The sequence below is a fragment of the Physeter macrocephalus genome, chromosome 9, assembly GCF_002837175.3.
Source record: "Physeter macrocephalus isolate SW-GA chromosome 9, ASM283717v5, whole genome shotgun sequence".
Classification (NCBI taxonomy): domain Eukaryota; kingdom Metazoa; phylum Chordata; class Mammalia; order Artiodactyla; family Physeteridae; genus Physeter; species Physeter macrocephalus.
The window spans coordinates 25,252,293-25,269,996 of NC_041222.1; the positions used below are offsets into that span (position 1 = coordinate 25,252,293).

Consider the following 17,704-nt stretch of genomic DNA (forward strand, 5'->3'; position numbering starts at 1 on the left):
CAGGCTCCGGACGCGCAAGCTCAGCGGCCATGGCCCACGGGCCCAGCCGCTCCGCGGCATGTGGGATCTTCCCGGACCGGGGCACGAACTCGTGTCTCCTGCATTGGCAGGTGGACTCTCAACCACTGCGCCACCAGGGAAGCCCATAATTTAACATTTTTAGAGGATTTTCCTTCTCTACAAGTTGCTGTTGTAAAAAGACCTGGAATTTGTGGTCCAAGTGTCCTGACTTTGTCACTTGCAAATCGAAAGGCTCTGGACTAATTACGTTCCTCTTTTTTCCTCCATTTATCTTACAGGTGCTATTTTGGAAGCGTTCGCTATGACATACTCTCTAATTTACTGTGGTAGAATGGGGTCGTCCTATGAAATGATGAGAATTGACTCAACCTTTAGCTGAGCCTAGACAGGGCCTGGGTACTTTAAAATTTATTGTACTTCAGTTTGTGATACTGACCATCTGTACTGTCTGTGCTGGGTTGTGCTCAAGCATTCGCTTGCCTAACCTGCATCAAGAGCTCAGTGTTGAGGAATAATATGTAGGGATACTTCCTAAAGGATACACAGTTTGTCTGACCTTTGGGTCAGGACGGCCAAGCGCATGGCTGTGTGCCGACACGTTCCAGTCTTATGCTCTTTCTCCTTGAAAGTAGATAGGCCTCAGAGATGGCGCTCCCGGCAGCCACCACTTTCAATGAAGTGAGCATCTATTTATCTTCCCAGCTCTCTGTGTTCCAAAGCTCGTCATTGCATCAGGACCATCAGAGGCCCTGTGCCTGGACTGCACTTTGGTCTCTTGTGAGTGTTTTAGCATCAGAGATGGTTTCATTCATGTTTTTTTTCCTATTCTTAAAATGATAACCTTTGTTGAGCACTTAGTTTGTGTCAAGCACTGTGCTAAGTACTTCAAATGAATTAACTCATTCAGGCCACACAGAATCTGAGGAAGTAGGTACTGTTGCCTTCCTTTATTTTACAGATAAAGAATTGAGGCTCAGAGAAGTTAGGTTACTTGCCCAAGGCCACACAGCTAGTAAGAGACAGAGTCAGATTCACACCTAGGCAGGTGTGCCAGAGCCTATGCTCCCAGCGTCTGCTCTCAGCCATGAATCCTTTAACTCACCATTTTCCTCTTGGTGTTGGCCACAAGGAAGCCACTTGCCAAATTTGCTAAACATTAAAGGGACAGCTTATTTGGTGTTTACTTTGGCTCTAATTTCACCCTTGGCTTCCTTACTTTCCTTCTCCTGCCCTTCACTTCTCCGCCTGCTAGCATGGCAGAGCTGGCCTCTCAGCCCAGGGCTTTGAGTGGGAGTGTGTGCCAGGTCTTTCAATACAGGTGTTAATTGCTGAAATTAATTGGTAATCGTAGAAGCTGCTCAGAAAGCCCTGAGCTTCCCTATCTTCAGTAGTTACCTATTAGAAGCTTAGCATCCACAAAATTATCTCAGCCTTCATTGAATCCTTTTATATTTTCAGCCTAATTGAATGACCTCTTGGGCTACTCATGAGTTCAGAAAGCATTCCAAGTGTCAGCATTTCTGCTCAAATTCAGCGCTTTTCCTCCTTTGTGAGTTTGTTATACCAGAAAAAGTGGGGATTGGGATTTTAGGGTCTAGGTTCAAGTTTTGACTCCATCACTTCCAAATTGAGAGATTCTGGATTATTGCTTTCCGTTGTAATCTTCAGTTTCCTCATCTGTGAAATAGGCATTATCAGTTTATCTCAGGGCTTACTAAGATCCAATAGACAAAAACAGGATTTTTATCTCTTACCTGCTGTCAGGGATTATGCTAGATTTTATCTCATGCTTGATGACTAAATAGAGAAATCTTTTTTTTTTTTTTGGCTGCATTGGGTCTTAGTTGTGGCATGCGGGGTCTTTGTTAGCGGCGTGTGGGCTTCTCTCTAGTTGTGGCGTGCGAGTTTTCTCTCACTAGTTGTGGCGTGCGGGGTCCAGAGCGCATGGGCTCTGTAGTTTACGGCACTCTCTCGTTGAGGCGCGAGAGCTCAGTAGTTGTGGGGTGCGAGCTTAGTTGCCCCGCGGCATGTGGGACCTTAGTTCCCTGACCAGGGATCAAAGTTGCATCCACTGCCTTGGAAGGCGGATTCTTTGCCACTGGACCACCAGGGAAGTCCCTAAATAGTGTAATCTTTTAAAGTTATCTACTCCAATGGAGGATACACCAGTTCTTCAGCCATTTCTGTTGCCTGTCTGGGGACCAGCCTCTGTGTGGTTATGCCAGCTGTTCATTCACTCACTCATTCATTTCACAAAATTTACTGAGCTCTGCTGTGGGTCTTGTCCTTGGAGAGTGCACAGTCTAACAGGAAGACACAATTATAGAAAGAGGGCCCAGGTACATCAGTAGGGGTGAGGACAGGGGATTGTGGGTGTTCAAGTGAGGGACACCTGAACTGATGTGGGGAGATGATCTGGAAGCTGCTCAGAGGAGGTGAGATCTGAGCTGAATCCTGCAGCAGGATAACGGGTGTACTTAGACCCGTAGACAAGGACAGGAGGGTACTCTTGTCAGAAAGGCAGGATGGCAGAGGCATGGGAGGAGTATAACTGCTGAGTGCAGGTGAGCATGGCAGCGCAGTGTGGGAGTGGGAGGAAGTAAGGCTGACAAAGTCGGCAGGCCTTTTCAGGCAGTGAGAAGTTGGGGAGTGGCCATGAGGTTTAGGTTTGGGGAATATCATTATGGAGGATGGGCAGGGAGACAGGCTGGGGTTGCAGCTCTTACATTTTTGCCAGATTCTGTCCACTCTTGGAGAAGAGGCCAGACAGGCCCAGTTCCCCTGCAGCTGGGGAAGCCAGTTCACCAAGCTCTCCCTCCGAGCTCTGCAGGCTGAGTGACCCGGTGCTGTTCAGGTTCACGTCCCAGAAGGTATTTGTAAGTTCAAAACAGAGTTCAACCTTGGCTCTGCCTCCACAGGGAGGAGGGAGGCCCTGGGTTTAGATGAAGCACAAAACCGCTTCCGTAAAGGAGGGGAACGCCACAAGAGATTCATTGGAAAAGTTGCCTCGCAGATGCAGACCTCATGCCGCCATTAGGGTCTTGTAAAACCTGGCACCTCTGGCCCCTCTCTTCTTGTTGTTCTTTCCTTTTAGTCCAAGGCTCCTTCCAGCTCTGAGCCCAGAAGGATTGCACCAACCCCAAACGCTGCAAAACAGAACTCTTCTGCCCTCTGGCGGCAGACGAAGGAAGAGATTTTGCTGGGAAAAGGCATCTGTTTTCCTCTTCCTGGTATTAGAGTTGGTGGGTGCGTGTCTGTCTCCCCAGCGTCCCAGCCAGGCAGTCGCTCAAGCTTCCCTGGAGAGGGTCTGGTCCAGTTTGGATTCTCAGCCGCCAGCAGGGGACATTCCAGCCAGAAGGTGGCAGCAGGCCTCTGGCTAGAGGTGCCCCCGCCTGCCTCTGCTGACCACAGCTACGCCACACTTCTTGGCATGGGGTCCACTGTCTCATCTCGAAGGACCTTCTGTGCATGTGTGTTTGGGGCTGGGAAGGGTAGATATGAGTCAGACATGGGTCCTGCCTGTGGGGAATGAGAACACAGAGAGGGAGCTTACCCAGCTCTGAAGCAGAATCACACGAACTCTCTGCGATGTGGGAAGCAGCGTGGTGTAGGGGGAAGCAGCGTGGTGTAGGGGAAAGCAGGAGGGCAGCAGGGTTCAGACAGACCTGGGTTCTGACCCTGTGGCCACCTCTAACCAGCTGGGTGACCTTGGCCTCTTGTGTGATGTAAAATGTTTAAATGATTACAATTATAATAGCTAACATTTATGTGGTGCTTCCTTTGGCCAAGCACTGTTCTAGGTGCTTTATGTATATTTTATATTTATATATATTAATTCATTTAATCCTCCACAGCCCTTGAAGTAGATATAATCATATCCCCATTTTAGAGATGAGGAAATGAAGGCACGAAAAAGCTAAAATTCTTTCTCCAGGTAATGCAGCTAGTGGGTGGCAGAGCTGGATTAGAAACGAGACAGGGCAGTGGCTTGCCTTTGTGATGGTGTGTATGCAGGGCCAGCACAGTGCCTGGCAGCAGAAGAAGGCCTTTGATTATAAGCAGCTATTACAACTTTAATAGTTAACAATTCAATAATTAAATGATTACATGAGCTGTCTCCTCATCACTGCCCCATGTTTAGTGTCACTAATTGTCCATCTTCCTGGCAGATTTGGACATGTGAGCGTGGCACACCTCCTTTTGGATCATGGGGCTGATGTCAATGCCCAGAACCGGCTGGGGGCCAGTGTGCTCACCGTGGCCTCTCGGGGTGGCCACCTGGGCGTGGTGAAGCTGCTCCTGGAAGCCGGTGCCTTCGTGGACCATCACAAACCCTCAGGCGAGCAGGCGGGGGACAGCAGGGACGAACTCCTGGACGTCACGGCCCTGATGGCCGCCATCCAGCACGGACATGAGGCTGTGGTACGTCTGCTGATGGAGTGGGGTGCAGACCCCAACCACGCGGCCCGCACTGTGGGCTGGAGCCCGCTGATGCTGTCGGCACTCCTCGGGAGGCTTGGCGCGGCCCAGCAGCTGGTGGAGAAGGGGGCCAACCCGGACCACCTCAGCGTGCTGGAGAAGACCGCTTTCGAGGTCGCACTTGACCGCAAGTACAGGGACCTTGCAGACTACCTGGACCCGCTGACCACTGTCAGACCCAAGACAGGTCAGGCTGCGCCACCGCTAAACTACCCGCTCGTCCCGCCGTGGCCTCACAGAGGACCCCACATTGTGTTTAAATGGCAAACGCCGAGGGGTGCCCAAACAGAAGGGCATGTGGAAATCACAGTCCAGCCTGCGGGGCAGTGGGACTTAAGAGGTGCCGTGGGGGAGAATCAGGCAGGGGTGCCTGCCATGTGCAGGTTCCTGGCCCACCCTCCCTCCAGAGAGTGATTTGGTAGCTCTCAGAAGAGCCTGGAAACCTGCACAGCAAGGCCCCTCCTTCCTAACCAGATGATTCTGGTGCAGGAGGTTCTGGGATCCTTCTAGAATGGGTCAGCAAACTTCTGTAAAGGACCAGATAATAAATATAGTATTTTAGGCTTTGTGGGCCACACAGTCTCTGTCGTAACCACTCAGTTCTGCTAGCATGAAAGCAGCCTACGTGATATGTCAAGGAGTGGGTGGGGCTGTGACTAGGAAAACCATCATTCTGAAAACAGGCACAGGGGTAGTTTTGGCAACCCCTGCTCTAGAACAGTGTGCCTAACCTCAGCTGCCAATGACCAGTCCCCAGAGACTAATTCACATAAAATTTAGCCTACTTTTCTGTTGTGTTTTTTCAACACCTAGTAGTGTATCCTGTTTCTTTTTTCTTTTTGCCATCTTTCTGGCACTTAAAGAGATGTCTAAACTTGCCATCTTTCTGGCACTTAAAGAGATGTCTAAACAATCCTTAGCAAATCTGCTACAGGACATATGTTTCAAAGCCTCTAGTTCATCATGTGCAGTAGAATCGTGTAATGCAGAGTCACACAGCCTCAATACCCTCTGTCTGTGATGCTCTGATTTCAGTGGCAGGCCTGAGACAGCCTGGGCTGTAAGAGTGGGCTGCAGCATGTGAGCACGTAGGACTGAAAGGTAAAAATTGGAAGAAAAGGTCATCAGACAGGCTAAAAAGACTTGTAAGTGTTGAAAGGTTTGAACCATCCAAAGAATATGCAGTAGTCCTGTCAATCGCTTTGTAAATCAAGTACACTTCAATTAAAAAAAAAAAAATTCAAATGGCCAATAAAAAAAAGTTCCATCAATCAAAAGATGCTGCACATTTGGGAAATGCTTATTAGAAATACACTATCGGGTCAAAAAACTCTGAAATAAACATGTTGAAAAACCCTGTAACAACAGAGAGACGGTGAAAATGAAGAGAACGCCAAACAGAAAGGAAAAAGTAGTTTAGGAAAACCTGTCTGGAGCCAGGAGACCTCTTTGTGCAGATTGGACAAGTGAGGTCCAGAGAGAATAGAGGCTGGTCAAAGGTCACATACCGGTTAGAAGCTGAGTGACACTCAGAAGGTGAGGGAATCCATGGGAAGAGCATGGGGATGTGACTCCGCCCAGTAGCAGCACTTGTAGGGCCTCTGGGAGCTGGGCATGCTTGTAACTCTCTCTGAGCCTTCCTTTGCCTCTTGTGTAAAATGGGGTTAATGACAACTACCAGGTGGTCATGAGCAGAAAATAAGCTGGCCTCTGGGGTGTGAGCCCTTGGGCTAGAAAGCAATAGCAGTTCAGTGTTAGGTCCTGGGGAAGAGTTGCAGTTGGAAGGTAGGGCTCCAGCCTCACACAGGGTATTTTCCTTGATGCAAGGCTGCTGCCCTCCTTTAAAGGCTTTGGTTCTGTTTGTCTCTGTAGCCAAGATCGGGAAGGGAGCTGTCTTCTCTCGTCCCTGCTCTGCCAATAGGCAGACTCTTACCTCACCCCCGCGGGGAGGTTGGCTTCAGCCATGTTGCAGGTGAGGGAGATCAGGCAGCTCGCTCAGGGCCTCCACCCTAGAAGTCGACAGTCTGGAACTTGCACCCTGCCTGTAGCCACTGAGCTGTGCCTCTTGTACTGCTTATTCTCCTCCTTCCTCAGATTTCCCCCAGCCGGCGTTCTGGGGTCTTAACTCCCCACGTGCCTCCTTAGGGACTGCCCTGGCACCCTGGGAAGGCGATGCCCTCATCTCCTCAAGGTGCGGCGGGGCAGACACAGTGGTGGGCGTGCCCAAGGTCACCCTCTACCAGGATGCACCCAGCCTTGCCTGTGCTGGCCAAGGGACCTTGGACCAGCTGCCTGCGTTCTCTAAGCTTCTGTTTCGTCATCCATAAGTGGGGGACGGGAGTACCCCCTGCCTCACAGGACTGCTGTGAGGATCAAGTGAGGTCATCCCAGCCCAGAGGGAGCGCGTGAGAGATGCTGGCAGCTGCCTCACCCGTTACTGTAGTCATTCTATTTGATGGGACCGGGTCATGGTTACGAGCAGACTTCCCCATCGCATAGACCTGGGTTTGAGGCTCAGCTCTCCCACTTTGTGGCTGGGTGGCCTTGTGTTCATTGTCCCTCCAGGACTCCAGTGTCCTCTTTCATAAAACAGCCGTAATAAATGCACTTACCTTGTGAGGTCCTGTGAGCTGTGGTAGGATAATGCCTGTAAAATACATACCCCAGTGCCTGGCACATAAAGAGCAGTGAGTGGAAGCTACCAAAATGGATTTTTATTGACCATTCATTCATTCCGTTACTCTGCAAGTATTTGAGTGCCTACTATGTACCAGGCACTGTTCTAGGCACCAGCAAACAAATCAGACCTAATCCCTGCCCTTGAGGACGTTGGCCTCTGTAGGCAAGACAGCCAAGAAACAGGAAATAAGCATATTAAATAAAATAAGTTACATAGTACGGTAGGTGGAAGTACCATCGTGGGGAAGAAAACAAACGGGCGAGGTGGAGGGTGTGGGAGCAGTGGAGTTGGGGCGATACAGGCCACCGTATGAAATAGGGCCGTTGGGTGGCCCCCTTGAGGTAAGAGTTCAGCCTACTTGCAGGAGCTGAGGAAGTGCTCCATGCGGCCTCTCAGGGAAGAGCCTTCAGGTAGGACAGCAGCAAGGGCAAAGGCTGTGTTACTCATAATGACAGATTATTAAATGAATAACATTAGGCCCCAGCTTTTTTTGTGAGATGCCAGGAAATCCACCCCCCACCGGGGCATTGGAGATCCCCAGCTCTCTCCCTTGCATTAGCTGCAGGACAGAATACCTTTGAGGCTGTAACTGTCCTTGTGACACCCTCCCCACCCCAACTGTGGTTGTTCCTTGGGCTCTGGAAGGGTCCCTGGAGTTGCTCTGATATTGATGCAAAAACTGGAGCCCGGAGTGAGGAAAGGACCAGCCCAGGGTCACTGGGCATCAGGCACAGCTGCCCCAGCTTCCTGGGGTAAGACTAGACTGTCAGTGATTCATTGGCACCAGAAGGTTGCTTAGCCACCAACACTAGGGCCAGGTGACACACTCTTTTCTGTCAAAGGGTCTTGGCATGAGAAGGCCCTGGCCCACAGCAAATTAGACTCTTAAACACTTAAAGGAACGAGACATATTTTTTGAAACCAAAATACAGAATCATTTCTTAACAGTATTTCAAAGGCAAAATTAGACACTTGGTTCCATGGCCCTGTGTATACTTCCTTATAAGAGCCCTGGAGTTAACTAGTACCTTTTCTGGGGTGGGTGCTCGTCACTAGGAAAGATAACAAAAATTGCTCTTTTTAGAATAGAGCCTAAGAATTTCTGAAGCATTTTCCCATCTATATTATCCACCCCCGCAACAACCACGTGGTCCCCATGTTAGTGTGTTATCCCCATATTAATGATGAGGAGACAGATCTCTCTGGAAACATGCATTCAGATTCGGGTACTCTGACTCCAGACTCCGTGCTCCTTGTGCCACGCTGCACCTTCCTCCCAGCTGCCGGAGGGGGCTGATCTGGACCGGGGATTTGGCCCAGAGTCACAGGTTTCCTCCTGCAGCTGCTCCATCCCCCCGGAGTTAGTCAAAGGAAGTCCTACATTTGCACACCAGCGAAGAGCCTGGTCATGAGGATGGATGCTTTCTGACAGGAAGGAGCAGGGTACCCGCTAGCTCAAGCTTCGAGGAAGATGACAGAGAGCAGATGAGGGAGGGGCTAGCCCTGGGTGGGCGCAGCAAGGCCCAGCATGAAGACATCAGTTGGGCAGTCGCCTGCTGGGAGCTGCATCTGCAAGTCTGGGGTAGGGGTGACTTTCAGAATCATTCAGATGGCTGCTTATTTGGGAAGGAAAGCAAATATTAGCATTGGCTCTTCTGGTGGCCACGACCATGACCTCCTCTGGAATTAGCTGCTCAGTGTCTCAGGGGTCCTCTGCTCTGGAATTACCTCATGGTTGTACATTTAGTTTTTAGAATAAAAGAATCATTGTCTCTTTTTAAAATCTTCATAGGAATCCAGATTTTTCCAAGACTGTACTTTTCGGTTCTATCCGAGAAAGGCCATCCCAAAGTTTGGAATGCCTAAAAATGACTGCTTTATGAGTTGTGGGATCGGGAAATGGTCTGCTCATTCATGTTTTCTTGGCCAGATGACCTCCCACGGTCTGTGTCTGAAGCATTTTCAGACACTCTGACAATAGCCCTTCCAGAACGTCTGCTGGAGTCATCTCAGGTCTCTGATTAGACTGCTTTTGAGAAGCAGATCATTTTTAAAGCTAGGCTGGGTCGTTACACCCTTGTGACTTTTCTGTTGTTTCAAACCTTTCCGTGGTTAACTTGTAAAATCTTTGTTTACCCAGATGAGGAGAAAATGCGACCTGATATTTTCCATGCATTGAAAATGGGTAAGCGCTTTAGAAAATCTTTTTGGATATTTAAGAATACAGTGCTATTTTTTTCCAACCTAATTAATATTTATATAGTCCTTTTCAAGGCCACCCAGAGTATTTGAGAAAGAAACAGGCATTTTGTTGTTTCCTGGCTCTAGTTTCACCCAGGGAGGTTCAGACGCTGGAGTCTGGTAGTCATGCTGTTTTACACACAGATTCCAGACTGCTCTCTCAGGCCCCCTCTACCTCTCCGGCTAAACCCTGTGGCTATGTCCTGGCTTTTACTTACCTCTGAAATGCCTGGCTGCCCACCTACCCACTCCACTCTCTTTGTAATGAAGGACTGTTTAGCCTAATATTGCCTCTCCTGAAATAGACACCCCACCTCCAGGAAGCTCGCCCTTATCCTTACCTCTCAGGGAGACCTGAGCTCTCCTTCCGCATGCACATTGTCCTTCATCACCATTCTTTTAAGATATCAGTAACATTTCTCTCTTTTGGTAAAGCTGTTTGTGTGCTTGCCTCCATCCGTCCTAGACGGAAGGATTTGAGAGTGCGGGTTACCTCTGACTCATCTTTGTAGCCCCTGCGATGCCCAGTAGCCCAGTGCAGAGGCTGGCTTAGCACATCTGTTACATGAAACCACTGGGTAAATAATCCTGCGGTGCCAGGCCCACGGATCACCAGGACTTCTGCTTCTGCTTCTGTTTGCAGGGAACTTCCAGCTGGTCAAAGAGATTGCCGATGAAGACCCCAACCACGTGAACCTGGTTAATGGGGATGGGGCGACCCCACTGATGCTGGCAGCTGTCATGGGGCAGCTGCCTCTGGTGCAGCTACTGGTTGAGAGGCATGCTGACGTGGACAAGCAGGACAGCGTGCATGGCTGGACGGCCCTCATGCAGGCCACCTACCACGGGTCAGTGCCAGCTCTACTCCCTCAGTGGGGAGGCTAAGATGTCCCGGGCTGAAATAGGGTTCCTGATGGGCTTCTGGTACCGAGATGCTACAGATAAGCCCCCCAATTATGAAGATGTTGAGGCACTCAAAAAAGACTAAAAGCCACGCAGGCTCAGTCTATCCTGCATTCCTACCCTTTGTGTCCAGATTTCCTGTTGCCTTGGCACACAATTTCACCTGTGGCCATGAGAAACCATGCAGAAGGAAGGTTTTATGCTGAAAGATAAGTTTCTGTGGGTTGGTTTCAGTTGAGCAAACAGATTAGTTCTTTTGGAGTTTCACATTGATGTATATAGCAGCCCCCCTGTTGCCCCTGTTGGGAATGAACTTCGGCCATTTGTACCACTGGCTTCTCCTCTGATGGTGAGGCTTGTCCTAGCCCTCGTTTTGCATAGGCGTCGGCGTGCGTCGACTGGTGCTTCTGAATCCCTTCTCATCCAGTCATCCCTCTGGATGCCTCCTCCTTGGGGTGGGCTTGACCAAGAGGCAGGGATCTGCATACAGCCTTATACCTGCTCAGTGATCTGATTGCAAATTAGGGGCTCCACCCTTGTCCTGCTTCAGGTGATCAGAGCAGTCTCCTGCGTCCTTTTGAAGTGGTTTCTTTCCTCATTTGATGGGCCTCAGACTTCCACATCAAACATCCTGGCCTGCGGGAGGCTTCACGTTTCAGCTGCAGGAGTCCTGATTTGGGGCTAGAGGGGCAGGGCCTGCATGTGGTCCTGGGGGCCAGTAGTTTGGGGGCAGAGCCCTTGGTTTTTGTTTTGTTTGTGGAAGGAGCACTCAGCCTTTGATTTCTGTCATGGCTGTCCACAGTGTAGGGAACAAGGGCTGGGAGACACAGCTTTCCAAGCCCTTTTACAGGTGCAGAGATGCTGCTGTAGTTAAAGCCACCACTCATGTTGCCCAGAAGCAAGGCCATGCTTTCCCTTTCAGTGGGTCTCACTCTGGCTTTTTCTTTCTTCCACAGGAACAAGGAGATTGTCAAATATCTGCTAAACCAAGGAGCTGATGTCACTCTTCGTGCAAAAAACGGGTACACGGCCTTTGACCTAGTGATGCTGCTGAGTGATCCTGGTGGGTTGTTTCTGGAAAAGAGTTTTAAGCCTGCCGGGTTCTCTGGCTGGGAATGGAGATAATCACCTGTGATTAAGCACTTGCTTATTCCAGGGGGAAGCCACTCTCAAACTCCCAGAGCTCCCCACACAGCCTCAGGCAAGTCTTCACTCCTCCCAAGGAGGGCGGAGCTGGGACCAGGTAGTCCCTGAGGCCTCTCTGGGCTCCAGCCTTCTGGGAGTCTCCAGGAGGGAAGGCCTTGGCAGTCCTCACAAATCCTAGATTGGTATTTGTGCTCCCAGCCAGAAACTGATTGACTCAGGAGGAAACAGGCCCCTCTCACGAGCAGAATCAGACAAAGCAGTGACCCCCGTGGCTTAATTGTGTAGGTGGAGGCTCCAGGTCAAGGGTCCTGTGCTGGAGGTGTCGCCATTACTAAGCCCCCAGCTGGCACCTCAGACCCTCCCCTTTGACAGGCCTTCCTCTGGGACCTGGGGCTTCCAATTAGCCAGCTCAGGGGGCAGGGTCTGTCTTACCTATTGTCTCTCTTGTGACCCCCGAGTTTCAGCCCAGAGTGGGAGAAGCTGGGAGGCCCTCCTGGCCCGCAGGCTCCGAGCCCTGAGCCGGATTCCAAGCAGCTGGCGGTGGAGGGGAGGACTTTGCCTCCTCGGTGTCTGGTGGAGGGACTCCTGCGGCCTCCCTTAGCTGTGGAGGGGGCAGGCCGAGTGCCCTTCCTCACTGCCAGCATCACCTCCCTCGCCACCCTCCCCTCCTGTGGGCCCCACGCACCACAGATACGTGCTGGTCCTGTTGTGTCCTTGAAGAGCAGCGAGGGCAGCAGAGCTTCTCCTCTGCTTGTAGAGGGGAGGAGCCCGGAGTCTGGGAAGACTTGAGCCCTGCTAGAGAGGTAGGGCCCTCCACCCAAGTGCAGTGATCTCTCTCCTCACGTGCCGAGGGTTCACATCATTCAGAATCAGCCCGGGGACCCCGGGCTCCTCCCACACACGCTTTCCTCTGACAGACCCGTTTCTTTCCCTGTGTCTCTTCCCGCCCCCCGCTTTCTCCCCCACTCCCTTTCCCAGTAAAACAATCTACCCCAATGGATTTTTTTTTTCCTAGCGGGTTTTCAAATGAAGTTTTTGCCTGAAATTTTCAAAGAAACACATGCTTATTATTGAACACTTGGAGAGAAAAAAAGGAAACAGTCATCGAGAGAAGCATATTAATAGTTGGTAGTATTTTCTTCTCAGTCCTGTTTGTTGTTTTTTCAACAGCCTAGTTGAGTTAATAATAACTGATACTACTTAACCTTTCTTAAGCACTTACTCTATGTTAGGAATTACCTCAAATCCTCCAGATACCTTTATGTGGTGGTACTAATGTCACCTCTTAATCTACCTGCAGTTACGTGGCCAGGGAGGAACAGAGGCAGAATTCAAACCTCGGTCATCTGGCTGTAGAGCCTGTACTTTTTTTTTTTTTTTTTAAACAACAGCTGTTTTATTTTACTTATTATTTGTTTTTAATAAATTTATTTATTTATTTTTGGCTGCGTTGGGTCTTCGTTGCTGTGCGCGGGCTTTCTCTAGTTGCAGCAAGTGGTCTTTGTTGCGTTGCACGGGCTTCTCATTGCGGTGGCTTCTCTTATTGCGCAGCACGGGCTCTAGGCACGTGGGCTTCTGTAGTTGTGGTGCACGGGCTTAGTTGCTCCGCGACATATAGGGTCTTCCCGGACCAGGGCTCGAACCCATGTCCCCTGCATTGGCAGGCGGATTCTTAACCACCGTGTCACCATGGAAGTCCCGAGCCTGTACTTTTTTAAACCCACCACCCCTCTGCCTTCCTGGTAGGACAGGACTTCTGGCATTTATTTCTGGTTAAGTGGGTTAAGCCCTGCTCACCTGTTTGCCACCTTTTGAAGAGCCAGTGGAGAGGCAGGGACGCCTTGATCCTGGAGTAACACAGGCTCTGGAGCTGTGGGGCTGAGTTCTCAGGCTGATGGGGGTCATCTTGGGCCCCCACCCCATGGCCCGACAGACATATTTGCAGGTAAAATGCTGCCTTTTGTGTCCATAGACACGGAACTTGTTCGACTGCTGGCATCTGTCTGCATGCAGGTGAATAAAGACAAAGGCCGGCCCAGCCACTCACCACCCCTGCCCCACTCGAAGGTCCGACAGCCCTGGAGTGTCCCAGTGCTGCCTGATGACAAAGGCGGACTTAAGGTTTGCCTTTTCTTGTCTTAAATGGCGTCAGAGAGCTAGGCCAGAATGGGTGAAGCGGGGAGATGCTTGCTGCTTCCTTGTTACCCAGGGCTGGTGTAGGCTGGGATGGGGGGCCCAGTAGGGGCAGGAAGTGAGCTGGAGGTGAGCAGTGGGGAACGGTGGGGACCAGGGGAAACTGGGGTGATCGTAACCACTTAGTGGCCTCAGTCGCTGCTTTGCAAGTATGTGGGTCCATGTTGCCACATGTTCCCATCTTTTTCAGGAGAAACTAGAAACCCAGATTTTGATGCAGAGACACAATTTGTAAATGTAGGGAATTTAAACATTTTTTTTTGCATGATGTAGTACTGAGCTGGCCAACCTTGATCACCTCTTCTTCCAGGCCATCTGTCTGTGGCCTGTGCTTTAGTGTGAAAAGTATTTGCTGATTGCACAATTCTAGGATCTCCCTGCGGTCCACAGACCCCCGTCAGCTTCTTCTGGAAACCTCAAAACCAAGCTCCAGTTGCCTATTTCTAAACTGCAAGCTGAATGTTTCTCTTTGAATTTCTTAACCTCCCAGCCCTGCTCTGCTTATTGGAAATCAAAATTATTTTTTCCCTTTTCCTGGCTGGGGTTCTAGCACCTTCTCAGATCTGCAGACTTAGCATTCTTCTGATGTTCATCGCTCACTCAGGCCCCTGGATTCTTCCTCACAGTGTTGTTTGCATAGATCTCTTCATTCCTGCCTCACTGCCATCTCTGTAGGCCAGGCCCTCACAGCCTCCCTTTGGCGCTGTGCCAGTAACCTCCGAGCTATCGTGGGGTTATGTAGACACCCTAGGGGTGGCACCTGTCCTCTCTTTAGGTGGGAAGGCATCAGCTACAGGAGCAGATGGTCCAGGCCTTGGTGTGGACACCCTGACACCTCTCACATTGTTACTGGAATAGGGGGAAGGAGGTTATGCAGTAATAGATGTTAAGGTGTTTGGTATTGCCTCTGTGTCCATCTGTCTGTCCCTGTTTGACTGTCAGACATTGAGCAAGTTGACATCCGTGGGTCTGTGTTTCTCTATCTGTGCAATAAGGAGATTGATTAGAAAAGGGTTAGCAAATAGGGTTCAGTGCCAACTCCAGCCTATTGGAAAGGCCCCCTAAGGGCTGGGTCAGGAAGGATTTAGAGAGAACCATGGCTTTTGGGAAAGGGTGCTATGGTTGATTGGTAATGCCCGCAGTGGGCCCAGGAGAGGGGAGGGGAAGCACGTGTGGAGTGTGGTCACTGTCCCTGGGCTTAGTGTTCTTGGGGCATGACCTCTGCTCTGCACTTCCTTGGCAGTCCTGGTGGAACCGAATGTCCAATCGGTTCCGGAAGCTCAAACTGATGCAGACACTGCCCCGTGGGCTGTCCAGCAACCAGCCATTGCCTTTCTGTGATGAGCCAGAGCCAGCACTGGACTCCACAATGAGGGCGCCCCCCCTAGACAAGACGAGCCGCTCTGGGCTCCCCGACGTGACCCCCACGACCAAAGACAATGGTAAGAAGAAGTTGCATGTGTGGTAGATTTCCAGAATGGTCAAACCCTGAACCTTTTTGCCCTCATCCTCTTCCCTTTGTCCCACCTCCTGGGCTGATGCCAGAGGTGAGATGCTGTTGGAATGTGACACTGGGGCAGAGTGGCTAGTCTGGCAAAGAAGGGACATAATTGCTGTCAGTGTGGTAGAATGGGGAAGCTGGTGGCGCGAGTCCCAGGCTCCTGTCTCTCATGCCCTGTTGAGAGACCACTGGCCAGTCACTGCCTCTCTCTTGCCTTCGATCAGTGATTTTCCCACCTGCCGAATGTGATTGTTCTTGCACTGACAGTGTTTTGAAATAGAGTGAATTACCAGGGTTGGGCTGGGGTTAGTGAGCTCCCCACCGCTGGAGGTATTCAACAGATTGGATGACTTTGCCAGGGCACTGAAAGAGATTCCCACACTGATTGGGACGTCAATTAGATCAGATCCCTTCTAACAGTCAGACTTCCCACACCCAGACTAGATCCTTTGGCACCACTGATTGAGACAGACTATTGAGCTGGAGGTACCACTGTCTGACCCAGCATGACAGTGGTTTATGGAAAAGCTGAAAACACACTCTAAGATACCTTTTAAGTGCTTTCCTTCTATTCAGATATAGAATACCAATTATTATTAAATATTTAATCACTCAGGAGAGTTGGTTTTCCAGGATGAAGGCTGACCTGGTCACTTGTCCTCATGCTGTGAACTCTTTGCAGGGGGGTCATTTCAGGAAACTTCTATTTGTTTCTCAGGTCCTGGGAGCACAAGAGGAGAAAAGGAAGATGTGTTATTGACAACCATGGTGAGTGTGGGGCTTTTCTAAAAGCATTTCAGGTCTCTACCAATCGTTAGTGGATTGATTTCTAAGGAGGGATGTAGGCATTTGTCTTTCTCTGTGATGGTTACAGATGGGGTCGATATCAAAATGTGTAACAGTGGGTATATCTCTGGCACTGAGAAATCAGGACAGATGCCAGCCCTAAATTGCAGGTAAGGCTATGCTGGTGCTTAGCAGCCAGAGGTAATCCCCGATCATGTTCTCAGGGAGGCAGTACTGAGAACAGGGGCCTTGTAGGGATAGGAATTGATGGGTGACAGTGAACTCACCATTTTGGTTATGGAAAGCCAAGGAGAGAGGAGTCAAAGAGGAGGGTATGTTTCCAGCCTGAGAGAGGCCTCAGTTTCCTCATCTATAAATTAGAGATGTATCAGGATTAGGTTCAGCTATGAGTAACAGAAAATCCCCAAATAACTGGCATAACTATATGACAGCATCACATTTCTGTCAAGTGAGTGAAGTTCAAGACTAGTTCATTGTTCATAGAGTTTGGGACCTAGGTTCCTTTTACCTGTTGGTCTCCCAGCCATGGCTACTACTACCAAGGTCACCTTTTGGTCCAAGATGGCTGCCAGAGCTCTGTCCATTACTACCTCACTCCAGCTGACAGGAAAGATGAGGGGAGAAGAGGTCACCATAGGCACCTGCCAGGTGTCTTTAAAGAAGTTTCCTGGAAACTCACACATCACTTTTGCTTACATTAAATGGGCCAGAATTTGGTCACATGGCCCATTCACACTGCACAGGAGGCTGGGAAATGAAGTCTTTGTTCTGAGTTGTCGTGTGCCCATCTAAATATCAGGGGTATCTGCTAAGGAAGATATTGAGGATGGACATTAGGTGATAGCTAGCCTTCTCTAACTTAGGGGATGCTATCTCATGGTTGTGATTTTTAAATGAGATCATCCCCAGGAAGTTCTTAACATAGAGGCTGGCCCAGAATGAGCTCTCATTTATCTACTGTGTGACCTTGGACATGTTACCTCACTTCTCTGGGCTTCATTTCTCTTCTCTGAAGTGAGAGTCTCCTGGTTGGAGTTGGGTTCAAGTCCCTTTAGCTCTGAGGCCCTAATCTGGAGGCTGGCCAGGAGAGGGCAGTATTGGAGAGAAGAAGGGAGCAGAGGAGCCCCCAAAAGACTAAGCTGCCCTGGGACCTGCGGAGCCCTGACCAGGACCTGCCTGCTCTGCCCTGCTGTGTAATAGGTGTAAATTGATGTCTGCACACTGACTGTGGGACTTGTACCGCCCAACATTTGATAATGTTATTAAATAGCAATAATTACTTTCAGTATGAAGGCAGAAATGCTGTTATTGAAATTTTGGAAGATGCAGTAAAGTATAAAGAAAAATAAAATTGCCCTTGATCACACATCCAGATATAATCATGATTGACATTTTGTGGCATATATCTTTTGAGTATTTTTCCTAATCATTTTTTCACATCTGTGAATATGATATCGTGTTATATATAATAAAAAAATACTTAACACAGCACTAAGTATGTACCAGCCAAATGCTTATTAAGTATTTGCAGCACTTTACATATATTCACTCACTTAATATCCCCAACAACCATGCCAGGTCAGGCACTGTTATCTTCCCCATATTGTGCTGAACCTGGTGTATTAGCAATTTGTCATGACCGTCTTTTCTGTGTCAGAAACACTCTTTGGTCCCATCCCATCCAATGGCTGCAGGATGAACATTCCATCATGGGACTGTGCCCTCATCTCTTT

General features: G+C 49.7%; 1 protein-coding gene across 4 annotated transcripts in view; it reads left to right on the forward strand.

The window, feature by feature from the left end:
* ANKS6 (ankyrin repeat and sterile alpha motif domain containing 6) overlaps positions 1-17,704 on the forward strand; it is a 77,865-nt gene that overhangs the window by 4,054 nt on the left and 56,107 nt on the right. For 2 of the 4 annotated variants that reach the window (XM_024126464.3, XM_024126463.2), the window contains exons 2-8: positions 4,191-4,687; positions 9,321-9,365; positions 10,065-10,269; positions 11,281-11,387; positions 13,443-13,591; positions 14,907-15,105; positions 15,883-15,932. In XM_024126464.3, the coding sequence (XP_023982232.2) occupies positions 4,191-4,687; positions 9,321-9,365; positions 10,065-10,269; positions 11,281-11,387; positions 13,443-13,591; positions 14,907-15,105; positions 15,883-15,932 (1,252 nt within the window). Of the gene's footprint in view, positions 1-2,758; positions 2,892-3,115; positions 3,268-4,190; positions 4,688-9,320; positions 9,366-10,064; positions 10,270-11,280; positions 11,388-13,442; positions 13,592-14,906; positions 15,106-15,882; positions 15,933-17,704 lie in introns of all 4 variants that reach the window. The other 2 variants (XM_028493768.2, XM_028493769.1) reach the window with 2 other exon arrangements.